This window comes from Cucumis sativus, chromosome 4 (genome assembly GCF_000004075.3).
Source record: "Cucumis sativus cultivar 9930 chromosome 4, Cucumber_9930_V3, whole genome shotgun sequence".
Classification (NCBI taxonomy): domain Eukaryota; kingdom Viridiplantae; phylum Streptophyta; class Magnoliopsida; order Cucurbitales; family Cucurbitaceae; genus Cucumis; species Cucumis sativus.
Window position 1 is genome coordinate 14,889,931 of NC_026658.2, and position 17,946 is coordinate 14,907,876.

Genomic DNA, 17,946 nt, shown 5'->3' on the forward strand with positions numbered 1-17,946 from the left:
TTCATTAATACTAATTTTTAAAAGAGAGTTCTTTGGATTCACTTTTGTTTTGTAGGATTAAAACAAAAAAAAATTGTCATCAAAATTAATTTAACTCAATAATAATTGATATTGCCTTCTTCTCTAAAAGTTAAAGGTAGTTAAAGGTGTTAGTTTATATCCTCTATTGTTATATTAACAAAAGGATAATTATATTAGAAAGTAGAGGGTGAAAGGCTCAAAACTCTCCCCTAGAACATGAGGCAGATAGAGATTCCTCGTTTTGTGGCGTAATTCATTGAAAGGAAAAAATTAGAACCATAAGCAAAAGTGTTAGACAATGGAAGACAGAGAGACCAAAAGAAAAAAAAAAGGAAATTAATTACCTAATTTTCTCCATTCAATATATACTCTTTTTTTCTCACCACCTTTGTAATTTGGAACCATAAACTTTGAGAATAAACAAAAAAAGAATGGAGAACGCTTTGCATTTTGATCTGAATACTGGAGCAAAAATTCCCGCGGTCGGCCTCGGCACTTGGAAAGCCCCTCCCGGCGTCGTTGGGGAAGCTGTCAAAACCGCCGTCAAGGTTTCCTTTCGTTAATTATATTTCATCATTTTACATCGTCAATTTCATTAGTTCAATACAAACTTCTAATTATAATAATCAACAATTTTTCCATCCTACTAATTTATTTATGCATTGCTCAAACTTAAATTTGTGCAAATTTTAAATTTTACATTAGTAAAAATTGAACAATAGGGTCATATTTATCGTTAAATTAAGAGTCCAATATTACATAACAAGTTAAAAGGGTAAAATTTTGAAACTATTTTTTTTTTTTTGGAAAAATAATTCTTATTGCTCTCTCTCCCAATTTAATTTAATTATTTGTTGTTTTAGTTCAACAAAATAAAGGTAAGTATCAATATATATGTTGAATTTGGGAAAAATATGAAGTTATAAGGTGGATTTAGTTAGAAAATAATAATGTTCTAAGTCTCCCTTTTCTGTATGCAGGTTGGTTATAGGCATATTGATTGCGCTCATGTCTATGACAACGAAAAAGAGGTCTTTTCTCCTTTCCCTTTTAATTCACCTCATTCAAATCTTACGAATTCGACGTTTTAATATTTATAGACTAAATTGAAACAATAAGGATTGTGAATCATATTGAAATTTAGGGACAAAAGAAAGTATGAATTAAAAACATTAAAAAGTTATTAGTCATTTTGAAAGTTAAGAGAACAGTAGACCAAAAGTAAAACTTAAATGTGGTGAACAAAATTGGATTGTGGAATGAGTAATAAATGTGGTTGAAGAAGGTATTGTTTCAATTCAACTTTGTGTGTTGCAGGTAGGAATAGCATTGAAGGAGCTGTTTTCAACTGGTGTAGTCCAACGAAGTGACATGTTCATCACTTCTAAACTTTGGTATTTTTCTTACTTAGTTAGTCTAATGAAATTAAAATGTTCTTTTTGTTCAAACAAATTAAACAATAAATCCTCTCAAATAAATTTATTATTAATAGAATTTTGATCATCCTATAAGTTTGAAGCATAGTTCATCCTAAAACAAGTGAAGTCAAGAGTCTATTTGATTTAATTTTTCAAATGTTTATTTTTAAAAAAACCGAGGGATTTGACAACTACCATTCAATTAATTTTTTAAATACTTTCAAAAGTAGTTCTAATAGATTTTAGGTTAAAATAGCATTTTGGTTTCTATACTTTGAAATTTGTTTGATTTTAGTTTTTAAAATTTATCATAAAAATACTAATAAAAAAAGATAAAAAGGATAAAGCTATAATAAAAATTTATTGAAAGTTGAAGTTAAACATTTGAAAGTATAGAGACTAAAATTGAACCGCTACTTATACGAGAAAAGATGACATATTAATCTATATTTTATCAACAAAGTTTAAATAAAAAATATACTTTTTCTCTAGTCGCTTTAAATGAACTGAAGTAATGATTTGTTGGAGTGGACTAAAACAGGTGTAGCGATCAAGCACCTGAAGATGTGTGCAAAGCATTGAGCAAAAGCTTAGAAGACCTTCAACTTGATTACATTGATCTCTACCTTGTATATACATACCTTTTATACTCTATTCTCATTTTCTTCCTACCACGAATCCGCAACAACCAATGAAATGTTGATACATAACCATGTTTATTATATAGATACATTGGCCGTTTAGGACGAAACATGGATCCAGAGGGTTCGCTCCAGAAGTGATGGAGCCGTTGTGCATAGCGGAAACGTGGAACGCAATGGAGGGGTTGTATGCATCTGGGCAAGCAAGAGCCATTGGTGTGAGCAATTTCTCAACAAAGAAGCTTCAAGATTTGCTTAAAATTGCAAAAGTTCCACCTGCTGTTAACCAAGTTGAATGCCACCCAGTTTGGCAGCAGCCTGCCCTTCACAACCTCTGCAAATCCACTGGTGTTCATCTCTCGGTACATTCTTTTTCTTATATATAATGGTTTTAATTACAAACGCACCGATATAACACAAATTTACGTATACAAATTTTAAAAAAATATACCAATACGACTAATACAATAAGAAGATTAAATCAATCTCTCCATTGTTCTTAATTACGGCCAGCTATCTAAATTGAATAAACATAGGTGTAGGTCTACGACATCATTTTTTTTTCTTTATTCAGCTATAGAAAAAAAACTTAGGTGCTGTTCTATGTAACACAACCTGTTACCCAATGCAAATTTGTCATGAAGAAAGAATGTATTTGAGAAAATTAGAAAAATTTAAATTACTATTATGTTTTACAATCAACAAGGGATTCGTGATATAGTTGCAATCCAGCTATACTACCAAATAAAAATTTCAATTTGGTCTCTACTCAAATTGTGGAGAAAATTAAAAATTTTAAAATTACCATAAGAAGTAAATTGATACAAATTAAATTTAAATTATCAAATAAGAATAAAATTGAAACTTATAGGAACAATTGAAACTTTTCTCAAATTATAAGTACTAAATTTTTTTCACTTGAATCAAGGATTAAAGTATTAATGTAGATATGCACACATGTGTTGTAATGGGAGTGTGAAATGCAGGCATATTCTCCATTGGGATCTCCAGGGAGCTGGCTGAAGGGTGAAATATTGAAGGAACCAATACTGACAGAAATAGGTGAGAAGCTTAACAAATCAGCAGCACAAGTAGCCCTTCGATGGGGGATTCAAAGTGGCCACAGTGTTCTTCCGAAGAGTGTAAATGAGTCAAGAATCATTCAAAACCTTAGCTTATTCGATTGGTCAATTCCACATGAGCTCTTCTCTAAATTCTCTGAGATTCATCAGCAACGTCTTCTTCGAGGGGATTTTGCTGTCCATCAAACTCTAAGCCCTTATAAATCCATCGATGACCTTTGGGATGGTGAAATCTGATATATACATCAGTATGAAAAATATTGAAGCAATGCCTACTTTTCTAACTTGTATTACATTTCTTTTTTCTTTTTTTTCTAGGATCCCCCATTTCATATTCATCTCGTCGTCCCAAAGTTTGTTCAATTTTGTAATCATAATTTCTTTTCTTTTTACACACTTTTTGATTAAGTTTGTAGTTGGTTTTCTTGATTAAGAAAACAACGTTAGAAAAATCTTGAAACCTCGTAATCTTAGATTACAATGCATGAGTTACTCTTCTTATATATATTATCAATTGATTTTGTGATTAACTCATGTAATATATATAAATAAATTATTAATCAATTGTCTTTTAAAACCAACCGTGTTACATAAATTAATTTTAGAATAAAATGCACTTTTAATCTCTCAAATTTGAAGTTAATCGACTTGGTCTCTCAAATTTGAAGTTGATGTTTACTTAGTCTTAAAATTTTAAAAAATTTACTTGAGTCCGAACCCTAATTAATTTGTAAAGTTATATTATTGCATTAGTCTCTCTTTTTGAAAAAATATTCATAAATATTACCTCCGGTATCTTTTATAATTCTCCAATTTTGTACTAAGATATATATATCTTTAATTAGTAAATATTTGTAGAACATAAAATATGTCATCTCTTTGGTCAAATATAAATAGAAATATGAATATATAACAGTATTGATGATTGATCTTAAATTCAACTATAAATTTTTTTACTAATTAAAATATGCATCAACATCCATATATCCATAAAATTAAAATATATCACTATTTTTGTTTGCAGCTAAGAAAGAAAAAGTAAGAGTCATAGTTTTATTATATCTCCAACGGCTTAGAATAATTAAAATAATAAAATGGGTCAACTACTTTGAAGGCTATGTATATAACCATCTTCAGTTTTGTTAGATTTTGACTGGTTTTTTCAATAAAGAAATCAGTCAAAACTAATAAGATGTCCAAGTTTATATCAAAAAATGGAACCAATAGATCAACTTATTTCAACGATGGATCAAAATTATCAACCATGTTGTAGTGGCCTCGATTCTCCTCGTATTTTACCTAATAAAAGAAAACTAGCTCACAACTTGCAGTATCCTACCCCCATACTCCATACAACCAATATCATACTAAATACTCAAACATAAAACCCCAAGGAAAAGCTTATAATTCAATATAACACATCCAACAAGACATATGTTTATTTAATTTGCTTTCAAATACACATATTTCACACTTGAAGACCCAAGAGAAAAAAAAAGACACCATAGATTTCAGAAATAACTGTTGGTTTTTTTAATTATTTAGTTAAAGAAAAGGGAAGAGACGAAAGAAGCAATACTCCCATTCCCAGAGACAGAAGAAAGCATGGATGCCAAAATTCCTCCTTTGATGTTTGTGTCATAGTTTTGCTGATAATTATACTGAGGAGGAATAAGTGTTGTTGATGGTGGAGGATAAGGATATGCTTGATAAAGATAAGAATAATCATAACAAGAATAAGGATGAACATGTCCATGCTGATAATTAGTGTATCCAGCACCATAATTATGATTAGGAGGAACACCTTGACCTTGGTACTTAGGGTATCCTTGATGAGGATAAGGATAACCATAGCTGTAATGACCATATGGATTGTTCATGTTTGGGAATTAGCAGAGAAGAACAAAGAAATGGTTTAGGGTCAGTTAGGCCAGGTTTTGTATGCAAAGATCACTTTCTTTATATTAGTGGTGGGAACAAGTCTTCGGTTATGAATTGTCAAAATTAGATGATCACTTTCTTATATGTTTTTTTTTTCCTTCTCCTTTATTTTAGATAATAAAATTAAGACTAAGACTTCAATTTACTCGGGAAGGTTCTTACTCTCTCTTTATTTTTATAGATATATATAGAAAGGGTCTTTATTGTGGGTATCTTTATCATACCAAAGTGTATATGATATTATTGAGAGTAATATATTTATAATAAAGGTTTAAAATATTGATCATGTCCAAAATAAATGTTGTTGAATTTTTAATTTATGAAAAAGGATAATATGAAAATATTGATATCAATCAATATTGCTTGAAAAATTATAAAGCAAATTGATATATAACTTTTTCTTTTACCCTTTAAACAAATTAAAATGTTTCTTGTTTATATATTATATTCACACGTTCAGTTGCTTATTTTCTATGTTTCAAGGTTGTTTAAGAGTACGATGGAAATGTCCATTTATCCCTTTATGTATATGGTTGAATCCATATGAAAGTGTTAAAATATAATAAAAATATTGACTGGATGATGGAAATCTAATAATATGAGTAAAAAAAAATTTAGATTGGTTAAAAATATGAACATGGTCTTACAATGGTTGGAGAATTGTTTTTTTTTTATTCCATTCATTTTTTGAGATATATAACTGTCAGTGTAGGGTAGTTTTCTTCTAGTGATATTTGATAACATTTGAATAATTTTTGTTTTAAAATTTTTAAAATTAAATCTACTATTACTATTTCTACTGATAATCAATTTCTTTATTTTGTCACCTATATGAGTATTTTCAAAGACTTAGTCTAAATTTTAAAAGCTAGAAATAATTGGTCTGTTATTGCATTTGATTAAGAATTAAAATATGTCTTATTAGAATAGATGAAAATTATGATGCATTTTAAATATTTATTTTCAGATTGATATATATTTCTCTTGCACCAAATTCTTTTAAAATAAAATTTAAACCTAATTTGTGCAACAATATATATATTCGAGGAATATATATATATTGTGAAGATTTGAATTATTCTACGAAATCTGTTGAAGTGTTTGAACAAACGACACTAATATGTGAGGTTGATATTAAGCTCTTTCTCTGAAGCTGATCTCTCCAGAAACCCATCTTTTGTAGAGCTCTAGAAATGGTGGGTTTTGGAACTCATTACAAATTCACAATGACATAAAAAAATTTGGAAATGTGGGACCATAAACTTCTGACTTGTTTATTTTATAACACATAAATTAGGGATTAATTGAATACTTGGTTACTATTTATTCATTTGACTTTATTATAAAAATACATATAATTCGAGACCTGATCATATATAAAGTATTCATACAAATTATATATAATGCCGTTTCAATTTAAAACAATACTAAATTTTAAGACGTGCAGAAATTCATAAGATAATAAATCCATCGGTGATCGGAGAAGGTTTTTCCGACGACCGTGTTAATGGCATTGGAAGAGTAATTTTCTCCGATGTTTTTCTTCTTCTTTTTTTTCACTTTTTCTGATGATTTTGGCTGTCAGATAAAACCAAATTTCTTCTAAATACGTAGTCTATCTATCTTCCATTCATGTTTTTCACCTAACCTTTAAATTAGTGTAGGGAATGAGTAGTCATCATTGGATGAAGTTAACTTGTCACAAAATTACCTTTTAGCTTTTGTCTCACATGGAAAGATTTGAAAATATTTAGGAGTTTGTTAGGGTGTTAAGTTATTAGTATAATGTGTTGTTATAATACTTCTTTAAAAACGTAAAAGTAGGGGTGAATACTATTTTAGTTAGATCCAAAACTTACACTTTTTTAAGTGTGTGATCATTTCACCACACATAACAATCACTTTATTGGACATTTGGAAAACAAAAATACAAAATAATATGATAAGTGCTCAAAAATATATACAAATAGTTTTTTTAGAAAAATATTGTGATAAATGTACAAAATAAATTTAAGATTTTTTAGATAGAAGATCAAACCTTCAACTTTAGAAGAAAAAAAGAAAAAAAAGTGCATATTCCAATTTGGCTATAAAGATATAATGATATATTTATTTGGTTCTTGAAATGTTAGAAAGAGTATAAAAATATATAGTTGAAAATGGTTAGTCAGCTTCTTCAACCGTTAGACGTTCATGGGTGGTGTGGGTTATATATAGTGAAGTACACCACTAGATAAGAAAACGGTAAAACTTGATAATTACCACATACTCAAGGTGTATATATAGGTTGTCACACAGCTTATTATATTAAGGTTATCTAAGAGTGTCGTCATGCCCAAGAGACCTCGATTGGGGACTAGGGGACTCTCAGTTGGAACCTTCTCCCCAGGAGACCTGTTCGAAGTTGTGAATCAACCATGTGGGATGATCTTCATTAAATCTTCTTTATATATTCCTTCTTTTGATGTTGACCATGATTCGCCTATCTGAAAGTTAAACACACATGCGACCTTCAATACGGTATCGGTAAAAAAAGGCAATATACACCAGTGACAGTAGAGGATCAACTTCCAGACATCTTTTGAAATTTGTGGAGATCTAGCATCATAAAAAAATGTAAATTTTTCATTTGCTCCATTATTCATGAATGCATCAACACAATTGACAATCTACAAAAGAGGCTCCTCAGTATGAATCTTAAGCCAAATTGGTATGTTATGTGCATAAAAAATGAGGAAGACAGAGACCATCTCTTTCTCTATTGTTCCTATGCTACTGCTATGTGCCACTGCTACATGGGGGAAAATAAGATTGATGCTTAAGTGGAATTTCTCACATAATAGAACCTCCTCCTTTTGCATTTATGTATGTAAATTGAAACAAAAGAACAAAAAGGAGGTCATTTTGTTCAAGGAGTATTTGGTTGGAAAGAAACAACAGAACCTTCAACGATAAAGAGAAGCGGCCAACCGATCTTTGGGAAAATATTAAAGCACTCACTGGTCTTTGGACTATAGATCCAAACTTTTTTCAAACTATTCAGCTAGTTCTGTTGCTCTAAATTTAAATGCTTTCAATTAGTCTTTTTGCTTCTTGTTGGGTCCATGGGCTTTCCTCTAGCCTTTTTTGTGCTCTTCTTTGCTTCATGTACTTCTCTTCCTATATTAATGAAGCAGGAATGATAGGGGTGTTAAGCGAGTGTCCACCTAGTGGAGATATCCTGGTGCACCTATTGATCCAAATGTATCTTTTATATATATATATATAAAAAAAAAGAGTGTCGTCAAGCAATAAATTAAGAACTAAAAGTTTCGTTTTGTTGAAACATCATACACTAAATACAAGTAAGAAATTATTCCGCATTTTGTATCAATCTTTTTCAAGTCTTAGAGATATCCACAACATGAGACACTCCAATATTTGAATTCATAACTGAATATAAAATCTATTGTCAAAATTTAAAACTTACTTTTCTTTTGAAATAACAAGTGATTTAGGGACTTATTGATCTAAAACTAAAATTTTACATAAATTTTGGAAGAGATTCTCATAAAAGAAGAGTAAACATCTTTAAGAAAATGCTCAGTCACTTCATAACATAACAAAACCACTATTATAGATAACATTACACCTCATACTAACAAAACCAAAAAAACTACGTGCACATGTAAAATGATGTATATGTTAAAAGAGCTCAGCACCAGAGATGGCAATGGGTTGGGACGGTTACGTTCCCCATTCCCATCCTCGACATTTGAAGGCGAAGATAGGGGTGGGAATTCTCTGTTGGGAAAATGTGTTCCCACGGAGACCCATTCCAATCCCCATTTGACTGGTGAAATAATAGGGAACTAAATGACACTGACGGCAGCGACAACGGACGAATTCGGCGGCAAATCTTTGAAGGCAAACGTGGAAGAAAATCAAGGGAAGATAAGAAGAAGATGTATTTTTATTTTATTAAAAAAACAAGCAAGAAAGAAGTATTAAAAAAAACAAGAAGAAGAAGATAGAGCAAGAAGATGAAATGTGAAGAAGAAAACTACTAAAAAAAAAAAGTAAGAAAGCTTGGGAAGACTCACGGCTGGAGGAACGTGGAGAATGTTCAGGAAAATGTAGATTGAAAAAACGGACAGATAGTTTACTTAAGTATAGTTGGGTTAGGGTAAAAACTTTATTATATTGTATTATTAATACATATTATATATATAATATATTAAAAATTATTTAAAATTTAATCAGGGATGGGTCGGGGCGGGGACCTGAAGAGGATCCAAAATTTTTCCTCGGTTTGACCCATCCTCGGGTTCCCTGACATGATCGGGTTGGGACCTTGCATGTATTTTTTACCAACCCAATGTGTATGTATCCGAAAACAAGAGGTATAGAGTTCAAATATCTTATTTCTATTTTGTACTAAAAAGTAATATATATTACAAAGCAAGATATAGGTGACAACTATTCATCTCTCATCGACACAAGCCTAAAATTCAAATACTACTCATCAATGCATCTTTTTGGATCGAGACATGATGAGGACATGACTAAGGATGTTTGTCGATCTAATTGAGATATCCAACGTGTCTATTGATCCCTTGACTTCTAATATTTTTTGTTGGCTAGAAAATTTTCTTTTAATGTATGAGTTATCTTTTTTTACAAGGAGCGGTATCCTTTGGCTGAACCTTCCTTTTCTTTTTTTGTCTCCCTTTTGTCTTGAGAGTTTTTCCTTGTCTGCTAGTGATTTATTTTGTCTCTTGCGCCTTTTGGGTTTGAATATAAAAATGTATTTGTTTTCTTCGTTTTGAAAGAAACCTAGCAGTTGTGTATCAATTGACAGAATACATCTTTCTACATTTTGTGTGTTTATTGAGAAGAAGAAAATCATTCTGCTATTTGGAAAGATCATTGGTCTTTGTCATTGTGTTCGACAATAATGTTGGAAAGAAGGGTTATAAGAGATAGGGGAGGCCTAACTTCAGTAACTACTAGAGTAATAAGGTGTTTAGAAGGAGCTGAATACAGAGATGATTGTTAAACAAGTAGCAACAAGTTTAGGGGAGCGTAAACTAAACATGTTCGGTTGTAATTCAAGATAGTTCATCTATATATGAGATAAATTGTACCATACTAGTAAACTTATTGAACTCTAGTTAATATTTTTCTCAATTGATCATGTGGCCTTCGAGATTATATTGATGATGTTACATTGAACTGAATTAATAATTTGCATCTGTTATTTTGATTATGTTCTTTAGTTATATTTTTGAGGTACTGTTAGTAACATTGGATCCAACATTATTGCATAGTTATATATATTCTAAAGCTACTGATAGAAAAAACTAAGAAAACAGAAAAGAAATGAACTAACACATCAGACCAACCTTTTTTTTATATATAGAAAAAGATACGTTAGATTAGTGGGTGCACCTGGATATCTCCATTAGGTGGACACCCCACAGCCACAGCCATAGCACGCTCATCACTCCCGCTTCATTAAAATGTTATAACAAGAAATACAGGAAGTCAGAAGAGAGGGCTAGAGTTAAACCCACATGGAGTTGTACAAAAGCAATGATGTTTAAAGTGATAGAACTAGCGGTATAGTTTTTAAAAAGCTTAGATCTATTAGTCCAAAAACACGTGATAACCTGAATGTCATCCCCCAATTTGATATAACTTTTTTAGTCCCTTTGAAGATTTTGTTGTTTCTTTCCAACCAAATAGTCCATAAAGTCACAGACAGACTTAGTCTAATAAATAAAAGTTGCTTTTAGTTGAAACTTGGGAGAGAAGGCTAATACATAGTCATCTTCCATCTTAAATAATTATTTAGGTTCTTTGTATTAAGAAATTGCTGACAATCCATCCATATTAATAGTAATATCCCACATAAATTCTTCTTTATTTCGTCAACTTATTATTTTTCTTCTTGATTTCAAATGATTTTATTAACATAAATTATAAAATGTCTATGACGTAACTCATAAAGTATTATATATATAAAATAAAGTGTTTTTTTTTTTAGGAAAAAAATTCTTATTTAATATAAAAAAATTGTGATCAAAATTAAAATTTGAGATACAAAAGCTTTAGAAAGGGTGACGACCCTTTTACATTGATTGATTGTAACAAAGAACACACTAACATACTTACGTTTTTCTCACATTAATTTAGAGCTTCTTATATAACAATTTCTAATTTAAGGAAAAACTTGTTTTAGTATATTGTAATAAGTTTTTAAGAGAGAAACGTTAATCTAAACTTGCTTATATAACAAGCTATAATAATGTGAACAATATATTTAATTAAGAAAATAAAATACAGCTGGTACATCTTCACTGTTTTTATTTATTTAATTCCAAACTTATAAATGACTTTTTGGTTGGAGATTCTTTTGTCACAGCCACTTTGTCTCAATACTTGTCAATCAAAAGAGATTCGTTCAAATAAAACAAAGTGATAAACTTGATTTTTGTCACAACCACTAGTCTTGACAATAGTCTCATTCCAAAGTTCTAATGGGGAGACTTATTGATCGATGTTGTGAAAAGTTCTTTTAAAATGTTAAGTTGAAGGCCACCCTCCTTATGTTCAATGCCTTTCTCAATGTGAGAACTTTTAGCCATATCAAATAAGAACAACAATATTAATATTATATATATATATACATATAATAGTTGCATACTCAGCTCAATGGTATAAGTAATTTGCACTTCTTCTTTTCCAGTTGGAATTAAGATTTGATTTATGTTAAAGAGCAATAACAATTCTAAGATACGAGTTAGGTCTAGGTGCATCTGACCATCCACAACAGACCGACACTCTTCTAGCACCCTATCATCTCTACTTCCATTTATGTATTCAATAAAAACAAAAAAGTACAGGATGATGTTAAAAAAGGTTAGAGATAAGTCCATAAAGTTCAAACCAACCAAAACTAAGAGAAAACGTTAACGTTGAGAGCTATGGTAGTCGGGGTTGTAGTTATAAAAGAGAGGGTGTCTGCTAGACCAACAACCGGTAAGTTTCAAAATCCTCCCAAATCCTATTGTTTTGTTCAAGCCAAACAACCCAAAGCAGAGTCGCCCACGATGCGTTGATGATGATGATCTTCTTCCTATTGTTTTGCTTGAAAGAGCATAATTCATGACAGAGCTTAAAGTGGTGTTGTTGTTTTGCCAACCGGTCTGATTATGTAGCTTATTCCAAAGGATTCTAGTAGTGGGGCAGAAGATAAACTAATGGTCCATGTCATCATTGTGCGCTTGACAGAGGGGGCACCCATTTGGTTTGATGCAGGCGTTGGGGATCTTTTTTTGTAGAACCTCCATTGTATCGATGCATCTGTGTATCAAAGTCCAGAAGAACTTACGTTCTTTTTTGGAATTTTAGATTTTCTAGAAGTTGTAAATAGAAGCCTCAAAGCTCGGTTCGTCTCCTAGAAGGGTGTAAGAGTTGATCCTTTTTGCAGATGCGATGGTGAAGAGTTGTTTCCACGGGGGATCCAAAAAGGTTTGTCATCACCTTTGTTAATGGAAGGAGTAGGGAGAAAGATATTAATTTGGTGGAGTTCCAAAGAGCATTTTCCCTATTATTGAGAGAGGCCTTTTTGGTTTAAAATCAGTATCCAATGGTGTCAACCCAAGCTTCTTTACAGATGGATTTTGAATATTTGACACCGCGAAAAGTGTAGGTATGTTCTGCATCAGGGGGCTTTTGGCATTCCAATTTTTGTTTCAAAAAGACAACCTTTCACCATTAATTGTTAACATTCCAACCAATTTAAGTTTCAAACCAATCTCAATACCTTTAATAATGGATCGCGCAATGGAGACTTCATGCTACTGTATTTGCCAATAGAGGGGATGGAGCTTAAAAATGGCTTCTGTATTTAGCCCCTATGACTTTCCTCCAAAGAGCATTGGGCTCAGCCATTTGCATAAAAGGGAGAAATTTGTGTATCTTTTAATCTGGAGATACCAAGGGCCTCCTTCTTGTGATCCTTCATGATAATATATTCTCCATTTAACCTCAAGTACACAATTCATTGATTTGCGAGATTTACTCATAATCCAAGAATTCACTAACACTCTCTTCACTTATCGATATGATCTAGATCATCTTGTATACTATCTTAAATGTTTATCGACTCAAAAGTAAGTTTTGTGAGTAAAGATAAACTTAAGTAATGTAATTAACTTTTAAATTAATATAAAAGGTAAAAGAAAAGTTTAAGAAACCAATCAGTTGTATAAAATACACAATGTTAATTAGTGTATCTTAATGTACACATTGGTAATTTGATTATAAATTTATTCATAGAAGAAACAAACAAAAACGAAAATAAAAAACACAAAACAAACTACACAAATGAAATGAATTAATCTTCTTTACTTTCCAATAATCCACCTCTGAATATATATCTAAACACTTAAAAGCTGGCGTTGTTATCCGAAAATGAAACTACTCACTATACCCGTACCCCCACTACTCACCAGAGAAAATATTGACTTTCTAAGCTTTCTCTCTCGCGCCGGCGCCAGCGCCTGTGGCACCGCATATCCATAAAAACATTCCTCATCATGCTTATTCACATAATTATTATTGTACAAATATCCATGATGGTATCCTAAACGGTAACTGGGATAAACGGTGTAAGCCACGGTGAAACCATAAGGAATTAGAGGCAGCGGCGACGGCGGTGGCGGTGCAAATGGAATCCCCCGTGAGGTGGTCTCACTCGACAGAGGAAATAGGGATTCGTTGGGCTCTGAAAGGCAATCAAGATGAATATAGAGTCCACAAACTTTACATCCATAAACCCAAAGAGACGAACAATCCTTTCTACAAACAACACAGCATCCAAAGCGAAGCTTTTGGAGGTTCAAAGGATGGTTATCGTGGATCACATGACGAAGCTCTTGAGGAAGTTGAGTGCAAAGTGGGTGAGCGTTGAAGTCGCAGTCATTGCAGCGGTACACGAGGCCGTGAACGGGATCGTGGCAGATGTCACAGCATCGGTCAACGAGGGTTCTGATTTGGAAGTCCAAAGCGAGAAGGTGGTGGTGGAAGCTAAGAGATGACAACTTTGCTGGGCAATTGGCGCATAATTCATGGATGTCGAAATCGCAGCAATGGCATCGGTATCTGCTGTCGGATCCGAACGTTTTGCATCCGTCACAGAAGTAATCTTGGTCATTTGAGAGGTGAATCAAAGGGTGGTTTGGATGTGTGAAATGAAATTTGGTGGTGGTGTTCTTTTGCAATATTGGAGCCATTTCTCTAACCCTCTGATAATGTTTTGGTGGTTTAGGATTTGTAGAGTTGAGAAAATCAATTTGGCAATTTAAAGGGATTAAAAAAAGTTATCAGTAATATACTATATAAAGAAACGATTGGTTGGAAACTTCTAATTGAAATATTTTAGTCTTAATCATCTTTGATTACATTTTTTATTTCATTTTGCCTCTTCGAAGGAGTAGATGATAAAATTTATATAAAAATAAAACCGGAAGCTTCCTCGTTTCTTATGAAAGACGAGGATGAAAAAAAACAATATCGCAGTTGGGTACTTTAGTACAGTTTTAAAAGATATTATATTGTATTTCTACCACAAACACAATGGAGGTAGGAAGCCTGGAAATCCTTCTAAAACCTCATAGTTTCAAGGAAAATCTTTTTTTTTTTTTTTTTTTTTCTGTTGGAGAGCTATTCATGACATTATTTTAGGGTTTAGGGCTTAGGGTTAATACATTATCTACTGACCATGCCTTAATCAATTGCATCAAAGCTAGACATATTTGGAGCATCGATCATTGCAAAAACTCCCCTAATCCAGTCCGACTACTACAACAGCTTCAAAGACCGTTGGCATGCTCATCTCAACATGCTCTAAAGAGGATCTCATCAACATATTTATGCTATCACCTGCTGGACAATCTGGGATGACAGAAATAAAGCAATCAACAATCTCCAAATCCAAGATAGCCCAAACAAGAAGCTCCTGGATTATGAAATACTATGAGGAATTCTTAAAAGCCTCCTTTTCTAAAAATCAAGATATCAATTTAAAAAAGAAAAAGAATAATTAAACTCACCTCCGTAACTGGATCAAGCCGCCTAGAGTTCCCTTCCTCAAACGACGGGCTCAAGTGTTGTTCTACGAAACTCTGACGACTTTCTTTTTAATTGATGTTTAATATAATATATATTTCTTGAAAAGAACTAATTGTCAGTACCAAACTCCACGTAGAATCTTTGACATTATTTAGTTTTTGCATCATCATCTCTATCGGGATAGTGTAGCTGAGGTAATTAGGTGCACTCTCTGATCTCTCTTATCTTTATGTTCTTTTGTTCCATAAAAAAATTATCACCATCAACTTTTGAGGTTAGTTTTCGTAATTTTTGTTCTGAAATTAATTTCTCATAGTAATTTATATGAAAAGAATAGTACGTATTAAGTCAAAGAAATATAAAATTATTAGTATGTTGTGTTAGTTGTCTTTAATTATAAAAAAAAAAACTTGCATAAATTTGATAATATATTACTAGTTGTTTTAAAACTAAATAAAACAAACAAGTTGTTGGAATGTGAAGATAATGACTCAATCGAATAAGTTGTTAAAAAGTTATAATTGTTTTTATTAATATATTGTTTTTGTTAAGTTTAACTAAAAATATCTCTACTGGATATAATATTATTGTATTAATATTTATACAATTATTTCTAAAGTAAAATAAATATAGGAATTGTATAAATTATACTTATATGAACTTTCAGAATTTAATATTCATTTTCATAAACTTAAGTGTCCAATTTTAATTAATAATTCTCTAAACTCTACGACTTCAACTTTGATTGCAGGGTGATTTTTACCATTCGTCTTCATAAATAAATAAGGACCTTTGTATACGAAAAACTAACTTTTACAATCTTATTCAAATAAATTATCTTCAATCATACGGAAAAATTAATAGAAATATAACATGGCTAAAATATTTGTATAATTGAATGGTTATATAAAATGTGTTATCAACCTTGAAATTATAGGTTTAATATCCATTTCCACACTATTAATCACATAGCAGTGACATCCAAAAGCATTTTTGACCCCTTCTATAATCTTTTAGTTTTTTGTTTTTAGTTAGCAATTATTAGAATTTCCTATAAAAAAAAATTTAACCCTTTAAATAAACATTCAAATTCTTTACAAAATTAAAATATAAAATACATATAATTAAACAAGTTTTCAAAACTTGATTTTAGTTTTAAAAATAATTATAAAAAGTAAATATCCTAAAACAAATAAATGTATAGTTAGAAATGAATATGCTCACTTTCACTTTTCCCACGTTTAGTTTTTCTTTTTCTAAAATTAATGAATACGTACATGTGATTTCTTATACTACAAAATGTACTTTTTATTCCTTATATTTATAAGAATATGCTCATTCCGTTTCTAAATTTTTAAAATGTATCTTTTTATATTTGGTTTCTAAGTTTTTAAAATGTATCTTTTTAGTTTCGATATATTGATAAAAATAGGTTGAAAAGAGTTGTAGAAGTATTTTTTGTTTGGTTTTTTAAAAATAACTATTTGACATAATATTTAAAATTAGAATAAGTAGTTTTAGTGAAGATATATAAATTTTAGAAATTATTAATCTAATTTAAAATTCTGTATATAATTATTTAAAAAAGAAGTATAAAGTGATTGGATAGACCTTTCAAACTTATTTTAATTCACAATGGAAGCAAGTACATCTTAAAAACCAAATCCAAGTAGTCTTTAAAACTTGAAAACTTAAAAAAGGAGTTTGCTAAATAATTATAAAAGGTTGAGAGAAAATGGGTCAATCGGCCATGACAATGATTACCTATTTAAACAAGCTTTTTTACACCAAATATTATATAAGGTACAATAACACTCACAAAAAAATAAATTAAATTAAAGTACTATATAAATTATAAATGTGTAATTTTCTTTATATACTATTGGTTTAGGAGCAGGATGAGGATGCGTGTTATAAAAGTATCAATTACCTAGTTGAAATATTGGGATTTATTTACTATCTTCCTTCTCTAGTATCTTGTTAAAAAAATATAATAACTAAACCATCAACGTTATAATAATAATATACAAAAATCATATAAAACGCGTTTGGAGCTCTTGATTGTTTTTTGCTCCCCAAGTTTTCTTCTTTTTTTCTTTTTAATCTCCAAAGTTTTCCATATACTCTTTCTCTCTTACATCATTCAATCTTTTAATTAAGTAAGATGTAATTTTAAATGGAGACTTAGCTAAAAGACGAAGACAAGGTCTTCCAAGACTAATATTAATTTATTGCTTAAATAAAATACTATAATTAATTTTTAATTCCTCTTTCAATACTTATCAGAGAGATTGAATATTGAATAATGAGATCATAAATACTATAGTAATATCCATCATAAATCCTGTAGGTCAACTGTTATCACGTTTCATTTTAATTTTAGATGTATATAAATATTAGACAAGGTTTAATAAACAAAATTCAAATTGTCGATGTCATATTTTTTATTTGAACTCAACAAATAGAGTTAGAATCATTGAATATTATTGGTAAAGCTAAGTATAAGTATCTTTCTTAAGAAAAAGTTATAAGCTAATTGTAAGTATCTTAATCCCAGGCTGCTGTATACACTCTCCAAGATTTTTATTTTCTACCTACACATTCGTTTTCGTCGGCAGAAAGACAAATATCTCCAATTCTCCATGAACGTAAAATTCTTGCAGTGATAGTCATACAAACAAACATATATACATAAATTAAACTACAATGACTAGTGCCCCATGT

The 17,946-nt window shown here is 30.7% G+C and overlaps 2 protein-coding genes across 2 annotated transcripts; one reads left to right on the top strand and one right to left on the bottom strand.

The window, feature by feature from the left end:
- Positions 1–352: 352 nt before the first annotated feature.
- LOC101209692 (NADPH-dependent aldo-keto reductase, chloroplastic) lies at positions 353–3,486 on the top strand. The gene is made up of 6 exons (XM_004142005.3): positions 353–569; positions 1,002–1,052; positions 1,339–1,415; positions 1,981–2,068; positions 2,167–2,442; positions 3,067–3,486. The coding sequence occupies exons 1-6, from the start codon at positions 453–455 to the stop codon at positions 3,397–3,399; spliced, it is 942 nt and encodes a 313-aa protein (XP_004142053.1). The 5' UTR covers positions 353–452; the 3' UTR covers positions 3,400–3,486.
- Positions 3,487–13,363: 9,877 nt separating this feature from the next.
- On the bottom strand, positions 13,364–15,288 carry LOC101203482. Its single transcript, XM_004142146.2, has 2 exons — positions 15,204–15,288; positions 13,364–15,045 (listed from the first exon to the last, which is right to left on the bottom strand). Exon 2 carries the CDS (start codon positions 14,382–14,384, stop codon positions 13,554–13,556), a length of 831 nt encoding a protein of 276 aa, XP_004142194.1. The 5' UTR covers positions 14,385–15,045; positions 15,204–15,288; the 3' UTR covers positions 13,364–13,553.
- Between the last annotated feature and the right edge of the window lie 2,658 nt (positions 15,289–17,946).

Excerpts from the sequence above, each read along its gene's own strand:
- LOC101209692 (XM_004142005.3), top strand. The coding sequence starts at position 453 with ATGGAGAACGCTTTGCATTTTGATCTGAATACTGGAGCAAAAATTCCC. Across the intron at positions 1,416-1,980 it reads TTCATCACTTCTAAACTTTG|GTGTAGCGATCAAGCACCTG; the intron begins GTATTTTTCTTA and ends GGACTAAAACAG. Across the intron at positions 2,069-2,166 it reads ATTACATTGATCTCTACCTT|ATACATTGGCCGTTTAGGAC; the intron begins GTATATACATAC and ends TTTATTATATAG.
- LOC101203482 (XM_004142146.2), bottom strand. The coding sequence starts at position 14,384 with ATGGCTCCAATATTGCAAAAGAACACCACCACCAAATTTCATTTCACA.